General features: G+C 37.2%; 1 protein-coding gene across 1 annotated transcript in view; it reads right to left on the bottom strand.

Annotated features, from left to right (window-relative positions):
- THEMIS (thymocyte selection associated) overlaps positions 1-20,940 on the bottom strand; it is a 181,822-nt gene that overhangs the window by 12,286 nt on the left and 148,596 nt on the right. Inside the window, exon 5 of the mRNA XM_068550825.1 lies at positions 14,254-14,407. Coding sequence (XP_068406926.1) covers positions 14,254-14,407 — 154 coding nt within the window. The remainder of the gene's footprint in view (positions 1-14,253; positions 14,408-20,940) is intronic.

Genomic DNA, 20,940 nt, shown 5'->3' with positions numbered 1-20,940 from the left:
ACCACTTAGAGAAAATAGCCTGTGTTGGTGTTGAAGATGGAGCACCCCTAGCGTTTCTGAGGAACAGTGGGAAGCCAATGTAGCTAGAATAGAGAGAAAAGAGAAGTAGAGAGACCACTGGAGGACTTTGAAGAAAAGAGGTACATGACATGACTAAGGTTTTGACACATTCACTCTGGCTGTCATGTTGAGAATGGACAATACTGAGGCAAGGGCAGAAGAAGATTGACTGGTTAGGAAACCAATAACAAGAATCCAGATGAAAAATGATGATGGCTTGGACTAGGATGATAGCAGTGAACAAGGTAAAAAATAGACAAATTCTAGATACTGTTTGAGGATAAAGCCAATAGGGTTTGCTGATGGAGTGGGTGTGATGAAGAGAAGGGGAGAAGAAGAGACAGGTTGTTCACAATTCTTCTACTGCATTACCTTTCAAAGTGTCATCAAAGATCCCTGTATCACAATCACCCAAAAAACATGTTGAAAGCAATTCCTAGTTCCTTCCTCAGAACATCTGAATCAGATTCTCTAGAGCAGAGGTTAGCAAACTTTTCCTCTAGAGGGCCAGAGAGTAAAAATTTTAGGCTTTGCATATGGTCTCTGTCAAAACTACTCAGTTCTGCTGATACAGCACACAAGCAGCCACAGGCAATGTGTAAATGAATAAGCATGGCTGTGGTCCAATCAAACTTTATATAAACATTGAAATTTGAATTTCAAATAATTTTCATGTGTCAGAAAAAATTTTTTTTTCAACTTGAAAAAAAAAAAAAAAACCCAAATATTTTTAGCTTGGGGGCAGTACAATAACAGGCAATGGGACAGATTTGACCCACCACCAGAGGTTGCCAACCCCACTCTAGAGAGCACATCCCAAGAATATGCATTTTTAACATACTCATTAAGTGACTTTTTATGCACAAGAACTTAGAGACTCACTGAGATGCATTTTGAAAGTCATCAGTTCCTTTTTGCTTTGCTTAATTCATTGGTCAAAATAAAGATGGGTCTCATGAATGAAGTAAGAACCAGAATTGACTGAAATAATGGATTAAAAAAAAGATTGTCACTTGCCAATAAGAAAAAAGTTTAGAAAAAAAAAAGGGAAAGGAAATTTAAAACGATAAGATTAGAAGTTATTGATAAGGAAAATTAGGAAATTGGGGAGAGGCTCAAGAGCTTATTATTTATAGGAAAACTCTACAGTTTCAAAAAATGCATTTACCATTAAAAAGGATCAATCAATGACTTGCACGTGACACCATAAAGGTGAAAGGCAGAGGTCACCATATCGATCCAATCCCTTGTTCTACCCAAGTTAAGATACTGTCACTGGTCTTAAGAAAAATATTATTTTGCCATGTGAAAGAATAGTACCTATCATAATTTGCACTCCATGCACAGAGCTCCTGTCTGCTGTAGGAGCCCTGTATCAGGTCTCAGGTGTTATGCGTTTACACCATGACATCTCTTTTTCTGTTTTATCATCTAATGCTTCAATTGCTTTTCTTTCTGGTATTGCACACAAATCATAAAATCATATGGGAGAAATAAGAAAAAAGATATTTACTTAAACAGACTTGTTAATCATAATCATACTACTGAAAGAATGATCATTCTGGGCTTAAGACGATTGATTTTGTTTCTTCATTTGGTATCTCTCAACTTTATCTCTACTTTGCTGCCACAATCTTTGCTGACAATCTTTGTCTCAAGATTTAACTCACCAAAGTTTTATTTCTAAGACTGAATCAAACAGAAATTGACAATTTTTATTTTAGAGAAAATAATTTTTAATAAACTCAAATGCAGTTTCAAGTCTGAATAGATAGACCTAAAACTATTAGCGAATAGCTTTTGAAGTTTTTAAAGAACTTACTGGTGAAAAAAAATAAGTTCATAAGTATCTAGCGAGCATTATGAAAAATATGAGTAGTAATGAGAAGAGAAAGGAAATGAAGAGTAAGACAAGACTTCAACTAGGCTATCTCAATAAGGTGTCTTGCTCTCATATGTCTAACTCCTAAAGCTGAAAGATATATTTCTTCAAATTTCTAATAGATTCTTTTATAAACTAATATGAGACATGGTTAATATTATGCCACAGCAATCAATATGCAGTAGGTGCTAAATGAAGGCTGTAATAATGATAAGAATAATTTTCTAGTGTCTACACTGTGCCAGTCTCATTATAGAATTTCATGTGAGGCAGGTATTTTCATCTTTATTTTACAGATAAAGAAACAAAATCCCAAAGAAATTCAACATTCTTTGAATTAGAGTTCGGTCTTGGGTCTGTCTGGTGGCAAAGCCTGCACATTTCCTCTATACCACACCATCTCGCCGAATGTTTCCCTAGTGGATAATGCTCCTGTCCAGCCACAGACTGAGGAGAGAACGAAGTGGAAAGAAAAGAAAAGAAAAGAAAAGAAAAAGGTTGCATTGCCTGGAGAATTGTTTTTCCCTTTCAATATGGTATATTGTTTTGCTTTTATAATGAACATTCTGCTGATGAGATCTCCCATTGGTGAAGGCTGACGAGTCAGATTTTCCAAGAAAAGCAAGCACTGCAGGAAATAAATTAATCTCTAGGGAAGAAGAGGGGTAAGGCCGTCAGTACTCACACAACTGCCTAATAGGAAATGATATTTCAGAATTGTTCAAAGAATGAAATGACTGCGGTTCTCCTTCCAGCATATTCTTAAACATTTAAGCCTTCCAAAAGGAGGGAAATAGGTTGCTATAAAATGAAGAGCAATCTTATAACATTTTACTTTAGGCTGTCAGTATTTCTAAACTGAAAACAGTATTCCCTGGAAATGTAAGGGAAATTCTACTGGTGTCATCATTTTGTTTACATTATGAAAAATCTGCATTGATGTTAAGTAGAAGAACAAAAGATATACCAGATTTTAGGACTACCAGTTTGAAATTATCCAATATCTTAGACAATGATTTATTTAGTCCTTAGGAGTAAAAGTAATTATTGTGCTTAGAATTACACATTATCTAGAATAACAGTGAATTATTGAAGTCCACATTTTTTAAAATTGAGAAGCAAGGATATATTTTACTATTTCTAAAGTACCAAACTCTTGATAACACATATACAGTCATTCAGTCAAGGTTTTTAAAATAGAACCTTGTCTAATTCTCAAAATAGTTTTAATAGAGAAGTGCCTTATGCTTTGTTTCCCATCATAAAGGAGAATCTGAGGTTTAAACATTAAGATTGAGAGTGCCCTTGTCCCTGTGGTGAGCCACAGCCACCCCCTGCCTCTGCAGGAGACCCTGCAACACTAGCAGAAAGAGCAATGGATCTGATTCAGCTGAGAATCATCAGCAAAAATAGAAGCATTTAGCAGGAGAAGCTATTAAACACTGCCCTAGAGAAGGCGCTAGTTAAACCAGCGTTAAAAAGAAGCCTGGGGGCTTCCCTGGTGGCGCAGTGGTTGAGAATCTGCCTGTCAATTCAGGGGACACAGGTTCGAGCCCTGGTCTGGGAAGATCCCACATGCCGCAGAGCAACTGGGCCCGTGAGCCACAACTACTGAGCCTGCGCGTCTGGAGCCTGTGCTCCAAAACAAGAGAGGCCGCGATGGTGAGAGGCCTGCGCACCGGGATGAAGAGTGGCCCCTGCTTGCCGCAACTAGAGAAAGCCCTCGCACAGAAACGAAGACCCAACACAGCCAAAAATAAATACAAAAAAATAAATTAAAAAAAAAAAAAAAAAGAATGGTTAAAGTGGTAAATTAAAAAAAAAAAAAAAAAAAAGAAGCCTGGGAGAGACCTTCAAGATGGCAGAGGAGTAAGACGTGGAGATCACCTTCCTGCCCACATACACATCAGAAATACATCTACATGTGGAACAACTCCTACTGAATGCTGGCAGAAGACCTCAGACTCCCCAAAAGATATTTTTTTTTTTTCTTTTTTCTCTTTTTGTGAGTGTGTATGTGTATGGTTCTTTGTGTGATTTTGTCTGTATAGCTTTGCTTTTACCATTTGTCTTAGGGCTCTGTCTGTCCTTTTTTTTTTTTTTTCCAGTATAGTTTTTAGCGCTTGTTATAATTGGTGGATTTGTTTTTTGGTTTGGTGGCTCTCTCCTTTCTTTCCGTTTTTTTAAATTACATTTTAATTTTTTTATTTTTAATAATTTTTTTATCTTAATAACTTTATTTTATTTATTTTTTTCTTTCTTTTTTTCTCACTTTTCTTCTGAGCTGTGTGGCTGACAGGGTCTTGGTGCTCTGGCCAGGTGTCAGACCTGTGCCTCTGAGGTGGGAGAGCTGAGTTCAGGACATTGGTCCACCAGAGACCTCCCAGCTCCATGTAACATCAAACAGTGAAAGCTCTCCCAGATATCTCCAGCTCAGCACTAAGACCCAGCTCCACTCAATGACCAGCAAGCTACACTGCTGGACACCCTATGCCAAACAACTAGCAAGACAGGAGCACAACCCCACCCATTAGCAGAGAGGCTGGCTAAAATCATAAAACGGTCACAGACACCCCAAAACACACCACTGGATGTGGTCCTGCCCACCAGAAAGACAAGATCCAGCCTCATCCACCAGAACACAGGCACTAGTCCCCTCCACCAGGAAGCCTACACAACCCACTGAACCAACCTTAGCCACTGGGGACAGATACCAAAAACAACAGGAACTATGAACCTGCAGCCTGCAAAAAGGAGATCCCAAACATAGTAAGTTAAACAAAATGAGAAGACAGAGAAACACACAGCAGATGAAGGAACAAGGGGAAAACCCACCAGACCAAACAAATGAAGAGGACGTAGGCAGTCTACCTGAAAAAGTATTCAGAGTAATGATAGCAAAGATGATGCAAAATCTTGGAAATAGAATGGAGAAAATACAAGAGATGTTTAACAAGGACCTACAAGAACTAAAGAGCAAACAAACAATGATGAACAACACAATAAATGAAATTAAAAACTCTCTAGGAGGAATCAATAGGAGAATAACTGAGGCAGAAAACGAATAAGTGACCTGGAAGATAAAATAGTGGAAATAACTACTGCAGAGCAGAATAAAGAAAAAAGAATGAAAAGAACTGAGGGTAGTCTTAGAGACCACTGGGACAACATTAAACGAACCAACATTCGAATTATAGGGATCTCAGAAGAAGAAGAGAAAAAGAAAGGGACTGAGAAAATATTTGAAGAGATTATTTCCTATATTCCTTCCCTAATATAGGAAAGGAAATAGTCAGTCAAGTCCAGGAAGGGCAGAGAGTCCCATACAGGATAAATTCAAGGGGAAACATGCCAAGACACATGTTAATCAAACTATCAAAAATTAAATATAAGGAAAACATATTAAAAGCAGCAAGGGAAAAACAACAAATAACATACCAGGGAATCCCCATAAGGTTAACAGCTGATCTTTCAGCAGAAACTCTGCAAGTCAGAAGGGAGTGGCAGAACATATTTAAAGTGATGAAAGGGAAAAACCTACAACCAAGATTACTCTACCCAGCAAGGATCTCATTCAGATTTGATGGAGAAATTAAAACCTGTACAGACAAGCAAAAGCTGAGAAAGTTCAGCACCACCAAACCAGCTTTACAACAAATGCTAAAGGAACTTCTCTAGGTAGGAAACACAAGAGAAGGAAAAGACCTACAATAACAAACCCCAAACAATTAAGAAAATGGGAATAGGAACATACATATTGATAATTACCTTAAATGTAAATGGATTAAATGCTCCAACCAAAAGACATAGACTGGCTGAATGGATACAAAAACAAGACATGTATATATGCTGTCTACAAGAGACCCACTTCTGACCTAGGGACACATACAGACTGAAACTGAGGGGATGGAAAAAGATATTCCATGCAAATGGAAATCAAAAGAAAGCTGGAGTAGCAATTCTCTTATCAGACAAAATAGACTTTAAAATGAAGACTATTACAAGAGACAAAGAAGGACACTGCATAATGATCAAGGGATCAATCCAAGAAGAAGATATAACAATTGTAAATATTTATGCACCCAACATAGGAGCACCTCAACACATAAGGCAAATGCTAACAGCCATAAAAGGGGAAATCGACAGTAACAGAATCATAGTAGGGGACTTTAACACCCCACTTTCACCAATGGACAGATCATCCAAAATGAAAATAAATAAGGAAACACAAGCTTTAAATGATACATTAAGCAAGATGGACTTAATTGATATTTATAGGACATTCTATCCAAAAGCAACAGAATACACTTTCTTCTCAAGTGCTCATGGAACATTCTTCAGGATAGATCATATCTTGGGTCACAAATCAAGCCTTGGTAAATTTAAGAAAATTGAAATAGTATCAAGTATCTTTTCTGACCACAACACTATGAGACTAGATATCAATAACAGGAAAAAAATCTGTAAAAAATACAAACACATGGAAGCTAAACAATATACTGCTAAATAACCAAGAGATCACTGAAGAAATCAAAGAGGAAATCAAAAAATACCTAGACACAAATGACAACGAAAACACGATGACCCAAAACCTATGGGAGGCAGCAAAAGCAGTTCTAAGAGGGAAGTTTATAGCAATACAATTTTACCTTAAGAAACAAGAAATTTCTCAAATAAACACCCTAACCTTACACCTAAAGCAATTAGAGGAAAGAAGAACAAAAAAACCCCAAAGTGAGCAGAAGGAAAGAAATCATAAATATCAGATCAGAAATAGATGAAAAAAAATGAAGGAAACAACAGCAAAAATCAATAAAACTAAAAGCTGGTTCTTTGAGAAGATAAAAAAAATTGATAAATCATTAGCCAGACTCATCAGGAAAAAAAGGGAGAAGACTCAAATCAATAGAATTAGAAATGAAAAAGGAAAAGTAACAACTGACACTGCAGAAATACAAAGGATCATGAGAGATTACTACAAGCAACCATATGCCAATAAAATGGACAACCTGGAAGAAATGGACAAATTCTTAGAAAAGCACAACCTTCCGAGGCTGAACCAGGAGGAAATAGAAAATATAAACAGACCAATCACAAGCACTGAAATTGAAACTATGATTAAAAATCTTCCAACAAACAAAAGCCCAGGACCAGATGGCTTCACAGGCAAATTCTATCAAACATTTAGAGAAGAGCTAACACTGATCCTTCTCAAACTCTTCCAAAATATAGCAGAGGGAGGAACACTCCCAAACTCATTCTACGAGGCCACCATCACCCTGATACCAAAACCAGACAAAGATGTCACAATAAAGGAAAACTATAGGCCAATATCACTGATGAACACAGATGCAAAAATCCTTAACAAAATACTAGCGAACAGAATCCAACAGCACATTAAAAGGATCATACAACATGATCAAGTGGGGTTTATCTTAGGATGCAAGGATTCTTCAATATACGCAAACCAATCAATGTGATACACCATATTAACAAACTGAAGAATAAAAACCACATGATCATCTCAATAGAGGCAGAAAAAGCTTTCAACAAAATTCAACAGTCACTTATGATAAAAAACCCTCCAGAAAGTAGGCATAGAGGGAACTTACCTCAACATAATAAAGGCCATAGATGACAAACCCACAGCCAGCATCGTTCTCAGTGGTGAAAAACTGAAAGCATTTCCTCTAAAATCAGGAACAAGACAAGGTTGCCCACTCTCACCACTGTTATTCAACATAGTTTTGGAAGTTTTAGCCACAGCAATCAGAGAAGAAAAAGAAATAAAAGGAATCCAAATTGGAAAAGAAGAAGTAAACCTGTCACTGTTTGCAGATGACATGATACTATACATAGAGAATCCTAAAGATGCTACCAGAAAACTACTAGAGCTAATCAATGAATTTGGTAAAGTAGCAGGATACATAATTAATGCACAGAAATCTCTTGCATTCCTACACACTAATGATGAAAAATCTGAAAGAGAAATTAAGGAAACACTCCCATTTACTATTGCAACAAAAAGAATAAAATACTTTTTGTCTATCTAAGGAGACAAAAGACCTGTATGCAGAAAACTGTAAGACACTGATGAAAGAAATTAAAGATGATACAAACAGATGGAGAGATATACCATGTTCTTGGATTGGAGGAATCAACATTGTGAAAATGACTATACTACCCAAAGCAATCTACAGATTCAATGCAATCCCTAGCAAACTACCAATGACATTTTTCACAGAACTAGAACAAAAAATTTCACAATTTGTATGGAAGCACAAAAGACCATGAATAGCCAAAGCAATCTTGAGAAAGAAAAATGGAGCTGGAGGAATCAGGCTCCCAGACTTCAGACTATACTACAAAGCTACGATAATCAAGATAGTATGGTACTGGCACAAAAACAGAAATATATATCAATGGAACAGGATAGAAAGGCCAGAGATAAACCCACGCACATATGGTTACCTTATGTTTGATAAAGGAAGCAAGAATATACAATGGAGAAAAGACAGCCTCTTCCATAAGTGGTGCTGGGAAAACTGGACAGCTACATGTAAAAGAATGAAATTAGAACATTCCCTAACAGCATACACAAAAATAAACTCAAAATGGATTAAAGACCTAAATGTAAGGCTAGACACTCTAAAACTTTTAGAGGAAAACATAGGCAGAACACTCTATGACATAAATCACAGCAAGATCCTTTGTGACCCACCTCCTAGAGAAAGGGAAATAAAAACACAAATAAACAAATGGGACCTAATGAAACTTAAAAGCTTTTGCACAGCAAAGGAAAACATAAATGAGATGAAAAGACAACCCTCAGAACAGGAGAAAATATTTGCAAATGAAGCAACTGACAAAGGATTAATCTCCAAAATATACACGCAGCTCATGCAGCTCAATATCAGAAAAATAAACAACCCAATCCAAAAATGGGCAGAAGACCTAAATAGACATTTCTCCAAAGAAGATATACAGGTTGCCAACAAACACATGAAAGGATGCTCAACATCACTAATAATCAGAGAAATGCAAATCAAAACTACAATGAGGTATCACCTCACACCAGTCAGAATGGCCATCATCAAAAAATCTACAAACAATAAACACTGGAGAGGGTGTGGAGAAAAGCGAACCCTCTTGTACTGTTGGTGGGAATGTAAATTGATACAGCCACTATGGAGAACAGTATGGAGGTTCCTCAATAAACTAAAAATAGAACTACCATATGACCCAGCAATCCCAATACTGGGCATATACCCTGAGAAAACATAATTCAAAAGGAGTCATGTACCACAACGTTCATTGCAGCTCTATTTACAATAGCCAGGACATGGAAGCAACCTAAGTGTCCATCGACAGATGAATGGATAAAGAAGATGTGGCACATATATACAATGGAATATTACTCAGCCATGAAAAGAAATGAAATTGAGTTATTTGTAGTGAGGTGGATGGACCTAGAGTCTGTCATACAGAATGAAGTAAATCAGAAAGAGAAAAACAAACACCGTATGCTAACACATATGTATGGAATCTAAAAAAAAAAAAAAGAAAAAATATTTCTGAAGAACCTAGGGGCAGGACAGGAATAAAGATGCAGATGTACAGAATGGACTTGAGGACACGGGGAGGGGAAAGGGGAAGCTGGGATGAAGTGAGAGAGTGGCATGGACATATATACACTACCAAATGTAAAATAGATAGCTAGTGGGGAGAAGCCGCATAGCACAGGGAGATCAGCTCGGTGCTTTGTGACCACCTAGAGGGGTGGGATAGGGAGGGTGGGAGGGAGATGCAAGAGGGTGGAGATATGGGGATATATGTATACGTATAGCTGATTCACTTTGTTATAAAGCAGAAACTAACACACCATTGTAAAGCAATTATACACCAATAAAGATGTTAAAAAATAAAAATAAGATTGAATTAAAGCTCAGTATGAAGACTTCTTTACCTTCCTATAAATCCATTCTTTCTTTCTAGCTTCCATCTTGACCTCGGTGAAGAGCTTTTCCATGGAGCTTGTTTCCTGTTACCCGTTTAATTTACCATAATAAGAATGTCCCTAAATGTGGTGAATCATTTCTATGTGGGTCTTACTTAGAGGTGAACAACAGCGCCATGACTCTATGATATCAGAATAGGCCATCTAATCACATGCTTTCACAATTGACAGGGCACAAAAATTTCCTGGGGTACCTCATATTTTGATGAGGGAAATATAACTCAGAAAAATAAAATGGCCTGTGGAAAGACTGCACATTTGGCTGTACAGAGCTGGGACTAGACCTTAAGGTACCTGCATTTTGTTTTCCGGCCCAGGGGTCTTCTCACTACTTGACAAGTCTAATTAACGGAGGATGAGTCTAAAGATGTAGGAATAATTGGAATATAGTGGAAGCTTCAAAAGCAAGGAAATTCCGTTAGAGAAGGTTGATCAGGAGCGTATAAAATTTACTCAGTAGAGAACATTTATGTAGAGTAAAACCAAATAGGTATATTTTAAAAGATTATCCTTTCTGGCAAAGATCGCAGTTTCTAGATAGACACATAAAGAGGAAAAAAGAAAACGGCCTTCTATTTAGCCAGTCAGATCACCAGAAGCAATGTCTGCAATTAATGTGTGACCTACATAATAACCAGATCCTTCTCACAACTAAATGATAATCCTCTGATACCAAATGACTTTGCCCGGGCTAAAGGAAGTCACCTTGCCCACAGTCATGCCCCCTTCTCAAAGGCAGCTGCTTCCAATGATCGACTGGAGCAGGGGCTATAAAAACCTGGTCCCCTCGCCCTAATACAAGACAACTCTGAAGAGCCACGCCAGCTCCAGAGCTCCCTGTGTGATCAGCTGAGGTCTTTCTTGTGACTCTGTTATGATTTCACTTCTCCCTTTGTTCAGACCTGCTTTCGTTCCTCTGCCTTATGTGTTGTTGCTGAGAGTACTTCTCAATAAACTTTTCACTTGCAAGTTCATCCTGGGAACTGGACATAAAACAAACAGCTGAAAACAAACATTTGCACTTAACACATGTCATCTACCAACAATAGCACTGTCACTGATTAAACAGGGAAGCTCTGTGCTCTTCCTGAGCTACTGCAGCTGAGTTAAGGAGGGGAAGGGGTCCATTAGGGAGGCTCAGGGCTTCCAGGTCTCTGCACAATTGTATTGTTTCTTAGACTCAGAGGACTCAGTGACTCATCTCCAAAAGATTTCTAATCACTTCCCATATCCATAGAATTCATAGAGGCCATGAAATTCCCAAGAGGATATAGTTCTCAAAGGAAAAAAGTACAGACAGAAACTCAGAGACTGCAAGAGCCACATCAGGTGGTCACAGCCAGCACTTTGCAAAATATACTGTCAGGAAGCAAATTTTTCCTTAGCCATCAACTCATAAATATGCAGAAGTTAATTAGAATAGCTATGATTCAACTGGAGTTTATTATGTACTATACTAACTTTAACCTATTTTATCTAATGTAGTTGTCAAAATAGCCTATGGTGTAGCGCTATTACTAACCCAAGTTTACAAATAAAGAGACAGAGACATGGTACACAGCTGGCGAGTAGGGGAGCCAAGGTTTAAACCCAGCAGTCTTAAGTTCAGACTCCAAAAGTTAACCACTTAATCATCCTACTTTTAAAGAACTGTTCTTTTAGTAATTTATGGACAAAACAACGTGCAGACTTAATAACAATGTTCCCCAAATAAGACATGGGCCTTGTTGAGCAACCAGAGTGAATCAAGGACCCAGAGAGGAAGGTCACCCATGAGATCTGGTGAAGCATTTTCATCAGCTTCTTAACTGAAGAGGAGCTGGGACTGACAGCACCAATCCTGAGGTAGAGTTTCCTGTGCTCCTGGCTTCAACAGAGCAAACTCTCATTAGATAACGTGTTCAGCCATTTACAGCGAATCTTCTAGTTGTCTATGGTGAATTTCAAAATAAAGACTTCCCTTTAGTATAATTATTAGATACATATCTGAAATGGTTCCACTTCATCTAACTGAAAGAATAAGGTCTGGGTGTCCAGAAGGAGCAAAACTGGAGATGCAGCTCCCCTGTCTTACTACGGTTTTTTTTGTTTTGTTTTGCTTTGTTTTCTCTGTGATATGCCACAGAGCCTCTAAAACTGCCATTCTCATCCAAAGAGAATTTAGGAAATGACTGACTTATGTCTAAAATTTAAAAAGAGGAGAAAGCTCAGAAAGAGTATGATTTGCTTATCCTGAACTCCAAGGTGGTTAATGAATATTCACAGATGAGCTATCCATTCCAGGTACAGTAAATGTTAAGTATAGATCAAAAGAGGTTTTTTTTAAAAAATAAATTTATTTATTTATTTATTTATTTATTTATTTATTTTTGGCTGTGTTGGGTCTTCGTTTCCGTGCAAGGGCTTTCTCTAGTTGCGGTGAGCGGGGGCCACTCTTCATCGCGGTGCGCGGGCCTCTCACTATCGTGGCCTCTCTTGTTGCAGAGCACAGGCTCCAGACGCGCAGGCTCAGTAGTTGTGGCTCACGGGCCCAGTTGCTCCGCGGCATGTGGGATCTTCCCAGAACAGGGCTTGAACCCGTGTCCCCTGCATTGGCAGGCGGATTCTCAACCACTGCGCCACCAGGGAAGCCCGAGTTTTTTTTTTAATGAAGAAAATATACTATATTTCACAAGACAAAAATGAATTTTGAAGAATTACATTTTTGCTTTACTTTTGTATTTTTATGTATGGAACTGTCATTCAATTATAACTCATAATGAAGATAGACTCTATAATTTATTGTAATTTCAAATGGGAAAGCAAGTGAAAATGTTGCCCAGGACCACATACTAGGTAATTTTTAAGTAAATGCATGTTGAAATTAAGGTAAGAAAGGAGATTTCATTTTACTCTCTTGAGTAAACTTAGTAAGTCTTACTACTAACCATCACTACTAAGTGATGGTTAGTAGAACCATCACTTTAATTTCAGGTCCTCTTTTTTTCTTAAACCATCACTAATAGGCAATAGGTTCAAAGCAGTTTCTGCCCTGGTCTGTAACATACTCTGCACTATTCATTCAGAGCGCCAACCTGGGGCTGTCACATAGCATCCCAGGAAGATGCACACACAGGGGAAGATCAGATAATAAGTTTTCCTATGATTGAAACAAAAACTTTGATCTCAGCAATTGTGTTATCTGGTACCTTTTAGGATCCATAATCTTAAGGAAAAAATAGTTTCCAATGAATTAATAATAGCCTGAGACTCAACACAGTGCAGCAATTTTCACTGCAGTAGTTGTTTCTTTTATAGTCACACTTGGTTAGTATTTGAAATTTGGAGGAATTGCAATATGCATGGTTTTCAAAGTCCTTTACAGAATTTCATTTTTATCATTCAGAAAGAGTCAATGAAAAGGTAATAAGAAAAGCTCTATGGGATATTTTTATAGGAGTGTCAGAAGCCAGTAAGTTAACTACATGAAAGAACCCAGATTGTACAGAGAGAGTTTCAGCAGAAACACTTCAGAGACTTTATATGTAGTATTTTGACTTTCACATGCCCTGGGAGGAAAAAAGAGTGCTGGCTACAAAATCAAATAAGGAGGAGAAAAGAACAAATCATATGCTTAAGAATAATTACAGTTTCAACTTTTCTACAAATGAAATGTGAAGTTTTAAAGATAAAGTGTAATGAAATTGAGCTTCTTTGGTGTGTTTAAAATATTGCCAAGAAAGAAAATTCTCATTTCCGGTGCTAACTCATCCGAGATTTCCACAATATGGAAGTTAGTCTGGGTAGCTTAATTGAATGATATCAACTTCTCCACAAGTCCATTTGCTCTTGTTTTGTTTTTAGTAGAGATGAAAAATATCAGATAGCCATCTCTATAAACTAAACTACTATAATTCAAGGCTGCATTAGGTCACTCATCTGACACTTTTAAAATTAAAAGCATCTCAATTATTTTGACCTCTTCTCAAGCCATTAAACCTTCTTGTTAATTTTAGCACACATTTAAAAATATTATTGTCATGATAATAAAAGCAATATTAAAATAGAACACTTCCTTGGCCATGAAAACCATAAATGAGAAGAAAAATCTAATAACAGCAAACAATGAACAGACCTATCATCAATATGAGTGCTTAATACTATGCTTCACTTAAAATTAATTTCAGTGAGATTCGCAGGTCAGGCGCATCACTTTGACTAAGTCATATATTCCAAATAAAATGGCAGTAAGAAGCTGTACATTGTGCATTTGTCATAAAGGCAGTTAAAACCAATATCATGTGGCTTAACTGACCTGTGGTTGCATTGGTGTCTGCTACTGCAGTTTCCCCAGTCTTTCTCTTCTCTTTCTCCAGATCAGCCAAATCATTTTGACAACCAACTGGTACTTTGGAATCCAGGCCAGCTTGATTTGAGTGCAGTTTCTTGGATCTGTCTACACGGAGACTCTGAAATGACACAGGCCAGGGTGATTGATTTCACAAGTAAATTATCAGTGCAAACTAAATGTTTCCCAGAGGTAGGACAAGGATAAACATTTATCATATGGCAAGTTATTTCTGTATATCTGAAACAGAACATTCTATATGTCAAAGTGAGTTACAGATTATATCTTCTTCAATTATATCTTCATCACCTATTTTGGTAATCTAGGTGTTGAATTTTTTAGGCAATCTAAGTGACTAAAATAAGAAGTCATCTCAGACACAGAATATCATCTTCAAAGAAAGACCGTTTGTGTATATTACTTTCTTCTTGTGGAGCTTATAAAATATTTTTATTTAGAACTTTTTTGCTCAGTTTTTATTCTTATAGTTTAGTAATCCAGCATTTCATTACATATTACATAATTATTTATTATATAATGAACAGGATTCATTTTGTATTATCTGTACCTTTTATATTATAAAACTAATCATAATATTTACTTTAAAATAACCCACATTTTTATCAGCGTTATCCAAATTTGATAAAGCTCCTCTAGTAAATTTTAGAATGATAATTCATCCTAACAATGAATTATTAAGGCAAAACATCAATGGACTCTAAAACACACCTCACATATAAGAAATGTCATAGTGTTTGATGTAGTACTGACATATTGTATTCTTCAAAAGAATCATCAGATAGGAGCAAACACTAAAGACCTAAAAAGGAAATTGAACTTTCAGCACATTGCTTCATAGCGAAATTCAGAATAGAAGTTTTTCAGTTTGAATCTGATTACAAAATATTCAGATTCATAGAGTCAAAAGTAGCCAGTCAATTTTGGCCATCCACACTAGCCATTTTGGTTCCCTAAAGGATAGCATAATGAACAACTTTCCTTAAGTTTCTCTTACAGACTGTGTACAGCATTCAATTCATTAAATATTCATTAAAAGCTTGAATCAAAGGCTTTTAAAGCTTGGAAAGAGCCAATAAGGAAATTAGGGTCCAGAATGATTAAACAATTTACCCAAATTAACAGAATGAACAGGGCCACGCCTCAGGGATATGTCTCCCAACCCTTAGTCCAGTGCTCTTCCCATCACTCTGTGATCCATTTGTTCATTTATTCATTCAATGTGGTGGACCAGTTGCACCAATGGCCCCAATTCTTCACTTCTCTCTGTATCCATGTCCTTTCTGTGTAATCTTGCAGTGCCCTCCTGCTGTGACTTTTGACTTGTCCACGTGACTTTTTCTGGACCAACGGAATATTGACACATGTGACACAGAGAGTTGAAAGATGCTTGCACAATTGGTTTTGCTCATTCTTGTCCTTCCCCTGTGCCATGAGAACATGCCTAGACTAGTCTCCTGGAGGTTGAGCAGGACAGAAAACAGAATCACGTTACCCTAGTCATCCAAGCTAAGACAACCAACAGCCAGAAGAGACTCAAATATTTGGGCAAACCCAACCCAGATCAGCTAAAACTAATTCAGGTCAGCTGAACCCCAGAGCCTCATGAAAAATGTGTTTTTTGCTGGGTGCCACTAAGTTTTTCTGGTGAGTATGCAGCATTGTGTGGCAACAGATAACTGGCACATCCAACAACCATTTATATATAGTATCCCAGATACTAGGAGTATTGTGAGAATATAAACATAAATATAACTTAGTCTCTAAATTGTTCAACTACAATTTCTTAAACTGTTTAAGCAGAGAATTAAGAGTGTGGTAAGTCATTTGTAGATAATTCTCAAATTCCTTCTTTAATGACAAAAGATGGAATCCTGACAGTACTACCAGGGACAGCTCAAAAGATCAGAGTTTGAATGTTGATATTAACTAGAACTAACCCACTACACTTGTTTACATTTGACTCATCCACAGCCCACAAAAAGCTAAGTCCATCACTTGATATGAATTTTTAAATTTATTGTCAAGCATGTACTACCACATAGCTTTGAAAAAAAATACTTTTCCTGATTTTGAATTAGACACTTTGGAAAAAATATTATTATTTCAAGTTATTAGATGAGTATTAAATCATAGTTTCTCAGTACTGAGCAATAAACTAGATTAAAGAAGGAATGTAGCTTCCTGCTTTTTCATACCAAATGCAATTGATGATATTAAAACAGTGAGGAATTGAAAGTGTTAGAAAAAGTTCATGCAAATTGTGTAATTTATAGTATATCCCAGACTTCAGAGAAGAAACACAGAATTTAAATAAAATTGTTAAACCTGAAAGCTTAACATGAAAGGTTGAGGAAAGAAAATGAACTCTTGGTCAGAATGGATCAAGTATTGCAAAGGCCTGGTGCTTCTTGGTGCAAACCTCTGGCAGGTTGGGCGTTTTATTTATTTATTTTTTCTCTCCTTTTTTTTTTTCTTTTTAACATGTTTATTGAAGTATAATTGCTTTAAAATGGTGTGTTAGTTTCTGCTGTATAACAAAGTGAATCAGCTATACATATACATATATCCCCATATCTCCTCCCTCTTGTGTGTCCCTCCCACCCTCCCTATCCCACCCCTCTAGGTGGTCACAAAGCACCGAGCTGATCTCCCTGTGCTATGTGGCTGCTTCCCACTAGCTATCTATTTTATATTTAGTAGTGTATATATGTCCATGCCACTCTCTCACTTCGTCTCAGCTTACCCTTCTCCCTCCCTGTGTCCTCAAGTCTATTCTCTACATCTGCATCTTTATTCCTGTCCTGCCCCTAGGTTCTTCAGAACCATTTTTGTTTTTAGATTCCATATATATGTGTTAGCATACGGTATTTGTTTTTCTCTTTCTGACTTACTTCACTCTGTATGACAGACTCTAGGCCCAACCACCTCACTACAAATAACTCAATTTTGTTTCCTTTTATGGCTGAGTAATATTCCATTGTATATATGTGCCACATCTTCTTTATCCATTCATCTGTCGATGGACACTTAGGTTGCTTCCATTAGGTTGGACATTTTATAATATTAGCATTTAATGCTAATATTAGCATATTAGCATTTCAACAGTTAAAAATCCCACTTTGCTAGAGGTAGTCCCCACATTTTGGTCTCCTCTAGTGAAGCTCTGTCAGGCTTTCCAGGCTCTTCTTTAGTTATTACAGCCAAGCTCCTGTTCCCAGGCCCTAGTGAGGCAGTCATCTCTTAAGCTACTAACCCTGACACGTTCTCTAATCCTTGTTTCCTTAGCCCTTCCCTCCAGGTCCCTGAGTCTTCAAACCATCTCCAGGTATTGATTTTCTGCTACAATAAAATTCCCATAATGCTCCATTTTTTAGTGCCAATTGCTTTCCACTGAGCACCAGTTCCCCACCCCCACCCCACCTCCCACTCTGCTCCCGTCTCTCTCTCCCTCTCTTCTTTCCTATCTCTCAGATCCTTCCACTGTGCCTTTGGAAATTTCACCGCATACTTAACTTTCTTTCAGAACATTTCCTCTACCTTCCAACCTTGACTAAAGTTCCACTCTCCACTGAGGACAGCACTTCTGTTGCAAGTGAAGATGGCTGCTTATTCCTCAACACCTTAGATACCCTCAGGCTGATGGTACTCTGGCACCTAGTGCTGTCCATTGTGTCCTTAGCTCCTTGCAAAAAATCCCTGCTGCTTTGACATTCTTGCCATCTAGCTATGCACTATCTCCTTGATTGTTGGTATCATTTACCTACTAATCTCTAGTCACAATTCATCCTTCATAAAAAGACTGGATTATTGTTTTCTCTTCTAGCCCCATGACCCTGAATGATGTTCACATCTACACAAACATTCCATTCAACACCTTGACTGGATCTCCTTATTACAAATGAACTTTTCATTTCTCTACCTTAGCCTTTCACTCCCAGAGTCACGTCTGAAACCTGACATAACCTGAACATTTTCCACTTTCAAAATCACTAAATGTCCTCCTCTCTCACCTAATCTCCTGTCCTCAAGTAGAGTGTCTCTCTCTACTCCAGGGAATGCTCTCACTTCCTAGAGTGCTTTTGCCACCAAGACTATACTTGGATCTCATTGGGACCTCAGATCCGCTAGCTTTCTAGAATCTTTTCCTTTTTTTCTCTACATAGCATCCATCCTAGTTCTAAAACTTAAGTCTGGTCTGTAATCTGTCAGACTTTACCTTTTTCCCATCAGCAGTATTTGCTGTGTCTAGTCACCTCCCTATGCTTGGCTTCTGACCAGTCATTCTTAGTCTTTTTTGCTGGTTCAACCTCCTTTACCTAAACATTGACCGTAAAAGTTTCTCAAGGTTTTGTTACTGATCCAGCTTTCTTTTTACCATCCCTAGGTAATCCCAACAATCACGTGGCTTAATTAACCATCTACTATGTATGTTTATGATTCCAGGGGTGGGTGGGGAGAGATTTATGAAATGGGATGAGGCAGGGGTTTGTATGCCATGACAAGCACTCTGGACTCCAATCCTAATGTCCTTTAGCTCTACAATCCCACCCCTCTCCCCTCCTGTCTTGTGGCTCAGCTATTTCATTTGCCTAGAATATTGTTCACTAACTCTTCTTCCTTAATTTTACTAAGTCTGGGGCTCCTACAAGTTTCTCCTCAGCAATTTTCACAAATGCAATTAAATAATAGCTGGTTTAAGGTTTAGTGTCTATCTTCTGATTAAAATAGAAATCCATTGAAACTAAAGACTATGTCTTTCCTATTCACTATTCTTAGTCCTTATTTCAGCATTTAAATATAGTAAATATTAAATAGCTATATATTAAATGAATGAAGAAATGCATGAATAATATACAGACTTAATTTTTATGACTTTTAAAGAAAAAGAGGCCAGCTTATCAATGACCAATATATAGTCACATGTTCACATGTTAGGAGTGATAGCCACTCACTCCTAACAGTAAAGCTTATTATATGGTTGAAAGGCACACACATTTTTAACTTCTTTTATCCATTATAAAAACACATCGCAAATCCCATGCTTTTAAATGAACTCATTGCCGCAATCATTGCAAACACTATGGTTATGTAACATCCCATACATATGTCTGATTCAAGTTAGGTTGGTCACTATCTATGGAAATTATAAATCAAATAATGGTGACGCCAGGCAAAGTGAGAACTTAAGAACTGAGTGTGTACACACATATTCCCAAGGCATGAGCTTGTGGCCTGACAGTAATAGAAGAAATAAAACCCTCTGTCAGGCACTGCTGCAGTGATGGCAAGCTTTCAACCTGAAGATCAAGTCCATAGAAAAATGAGAAAAATAAGATGTGTGCAAAGAATAGAGAGGAACACAGATAAATTTGAACTGGCAGGCCTCGGACCTTTGTGACCACTCTATAGTACTTGAAAAATAGATCCTGTTCATTTTGTGTAATTTCCATTTAACTTGTCATTAGAAATGAGTCATTAACATCCTGTCTGCTAATATAAAATGAGTATTAAATTATTTTTCATGTTATTCTTGGCTTGGAGTTTGAGTACGGCTTTTAGTGTTCCTGCTGAAAGCAATGATCCAATTACAAGGTACTGGATATTTTCCTCATGTACAAAGAAAGGAACAAATAAACGCTGCCCCAAAAAAGTCAACCCAGATGTCTATGAAAAAATTTGAAAGACTTTTTCAAATCTATCTTTCATCTCATACCTCAGGCCATGTTGTTGGGTAAAAATTACCCTTTTCCAAACAATTTATTGAGATTCCCAGTTCATGATTACATTCACTTTGTGTCTTTTCTCCCCAAGGGTAAATAAGGCTTGCTTTTCAAACTTAGAAAGCCACATAGGGACTGTCTTGGCCCAGGGACTAAACATCATCCACATTTAAAACAACATGAAGTGTCCCAGATAATGTACTTTACTTTTTACTTTGCAAAAAATCAATCACTCTCCTAACAGACTAAAAAAAGTGACCTCCTTCTCTGCTTATATAAACAACTGCTCCTTTCCACTGCCTGTACTTTTTCATTTCAGAGTAGTAAACTCAAGGGATAGCTGAGAAGAAATTTCAAATGATATTCAGGAAAAAATTTCTCATGAACTTTCTTCCTCAGAATTAAATTCTACTTAAGACAAAAACAATAGTAACAATAATTCAGAGCCTATACATTAAAATAAAGGATCAAAATCCAATCACAAGAAATACAGGTTTGCTGTGCACATTCAAATTATCATTCCGGGAGAACATGTAATCCTCTATATAGTCTTTCTAATGTGTGTGCGTGTGTGTGTGTGTGTGTGCGTGCATGTGTGTGTTTGCGTGTGTTTTGTTTTGTTTGTTATATGGTTGAATCACCATAAATAATTTAGAAGGTTATCAAGTGGTTTAGAAAAAGTAATAAATTCTCATTGTGCACTATACAGATTCAACTAAACGGAGACAAATGTTTGGGGTTTTTTCCTGAGGAAAATATTTAAACAAGCAAGAATATAAACTGAAAAATAATCTAAAATTGATCAATCCATATAAATAGTCCTCTCTTTCAGACGATAATCTGAGGCTTCACACAATTATCCATGTATACAAATTAACTGCCTTTTCTGCAAAGAAAACATTCTTCATACCAA

The sequence above is a fragment of the Eschrichtius robustus genome, chromosome 9 (assembly GCF_028021215.1).
Source record: "Eschrichtius robustus isolate mEscRob2 chromosome 9, mEscRob2.pri, whole genome shotgun sequence".
Lineage (NCBI taxonomy): Eukaryota > Metazoa > Chordata > Mammalia > Artiodactyla > Eschrichtiidae > Eschrichtius > Eschrichtius robustus.
The sequence above is the reverse complement of the archived record's forward strand: the minus strand, read 5'-3'. Positions and strand labels throughout refer to the sequence as shown.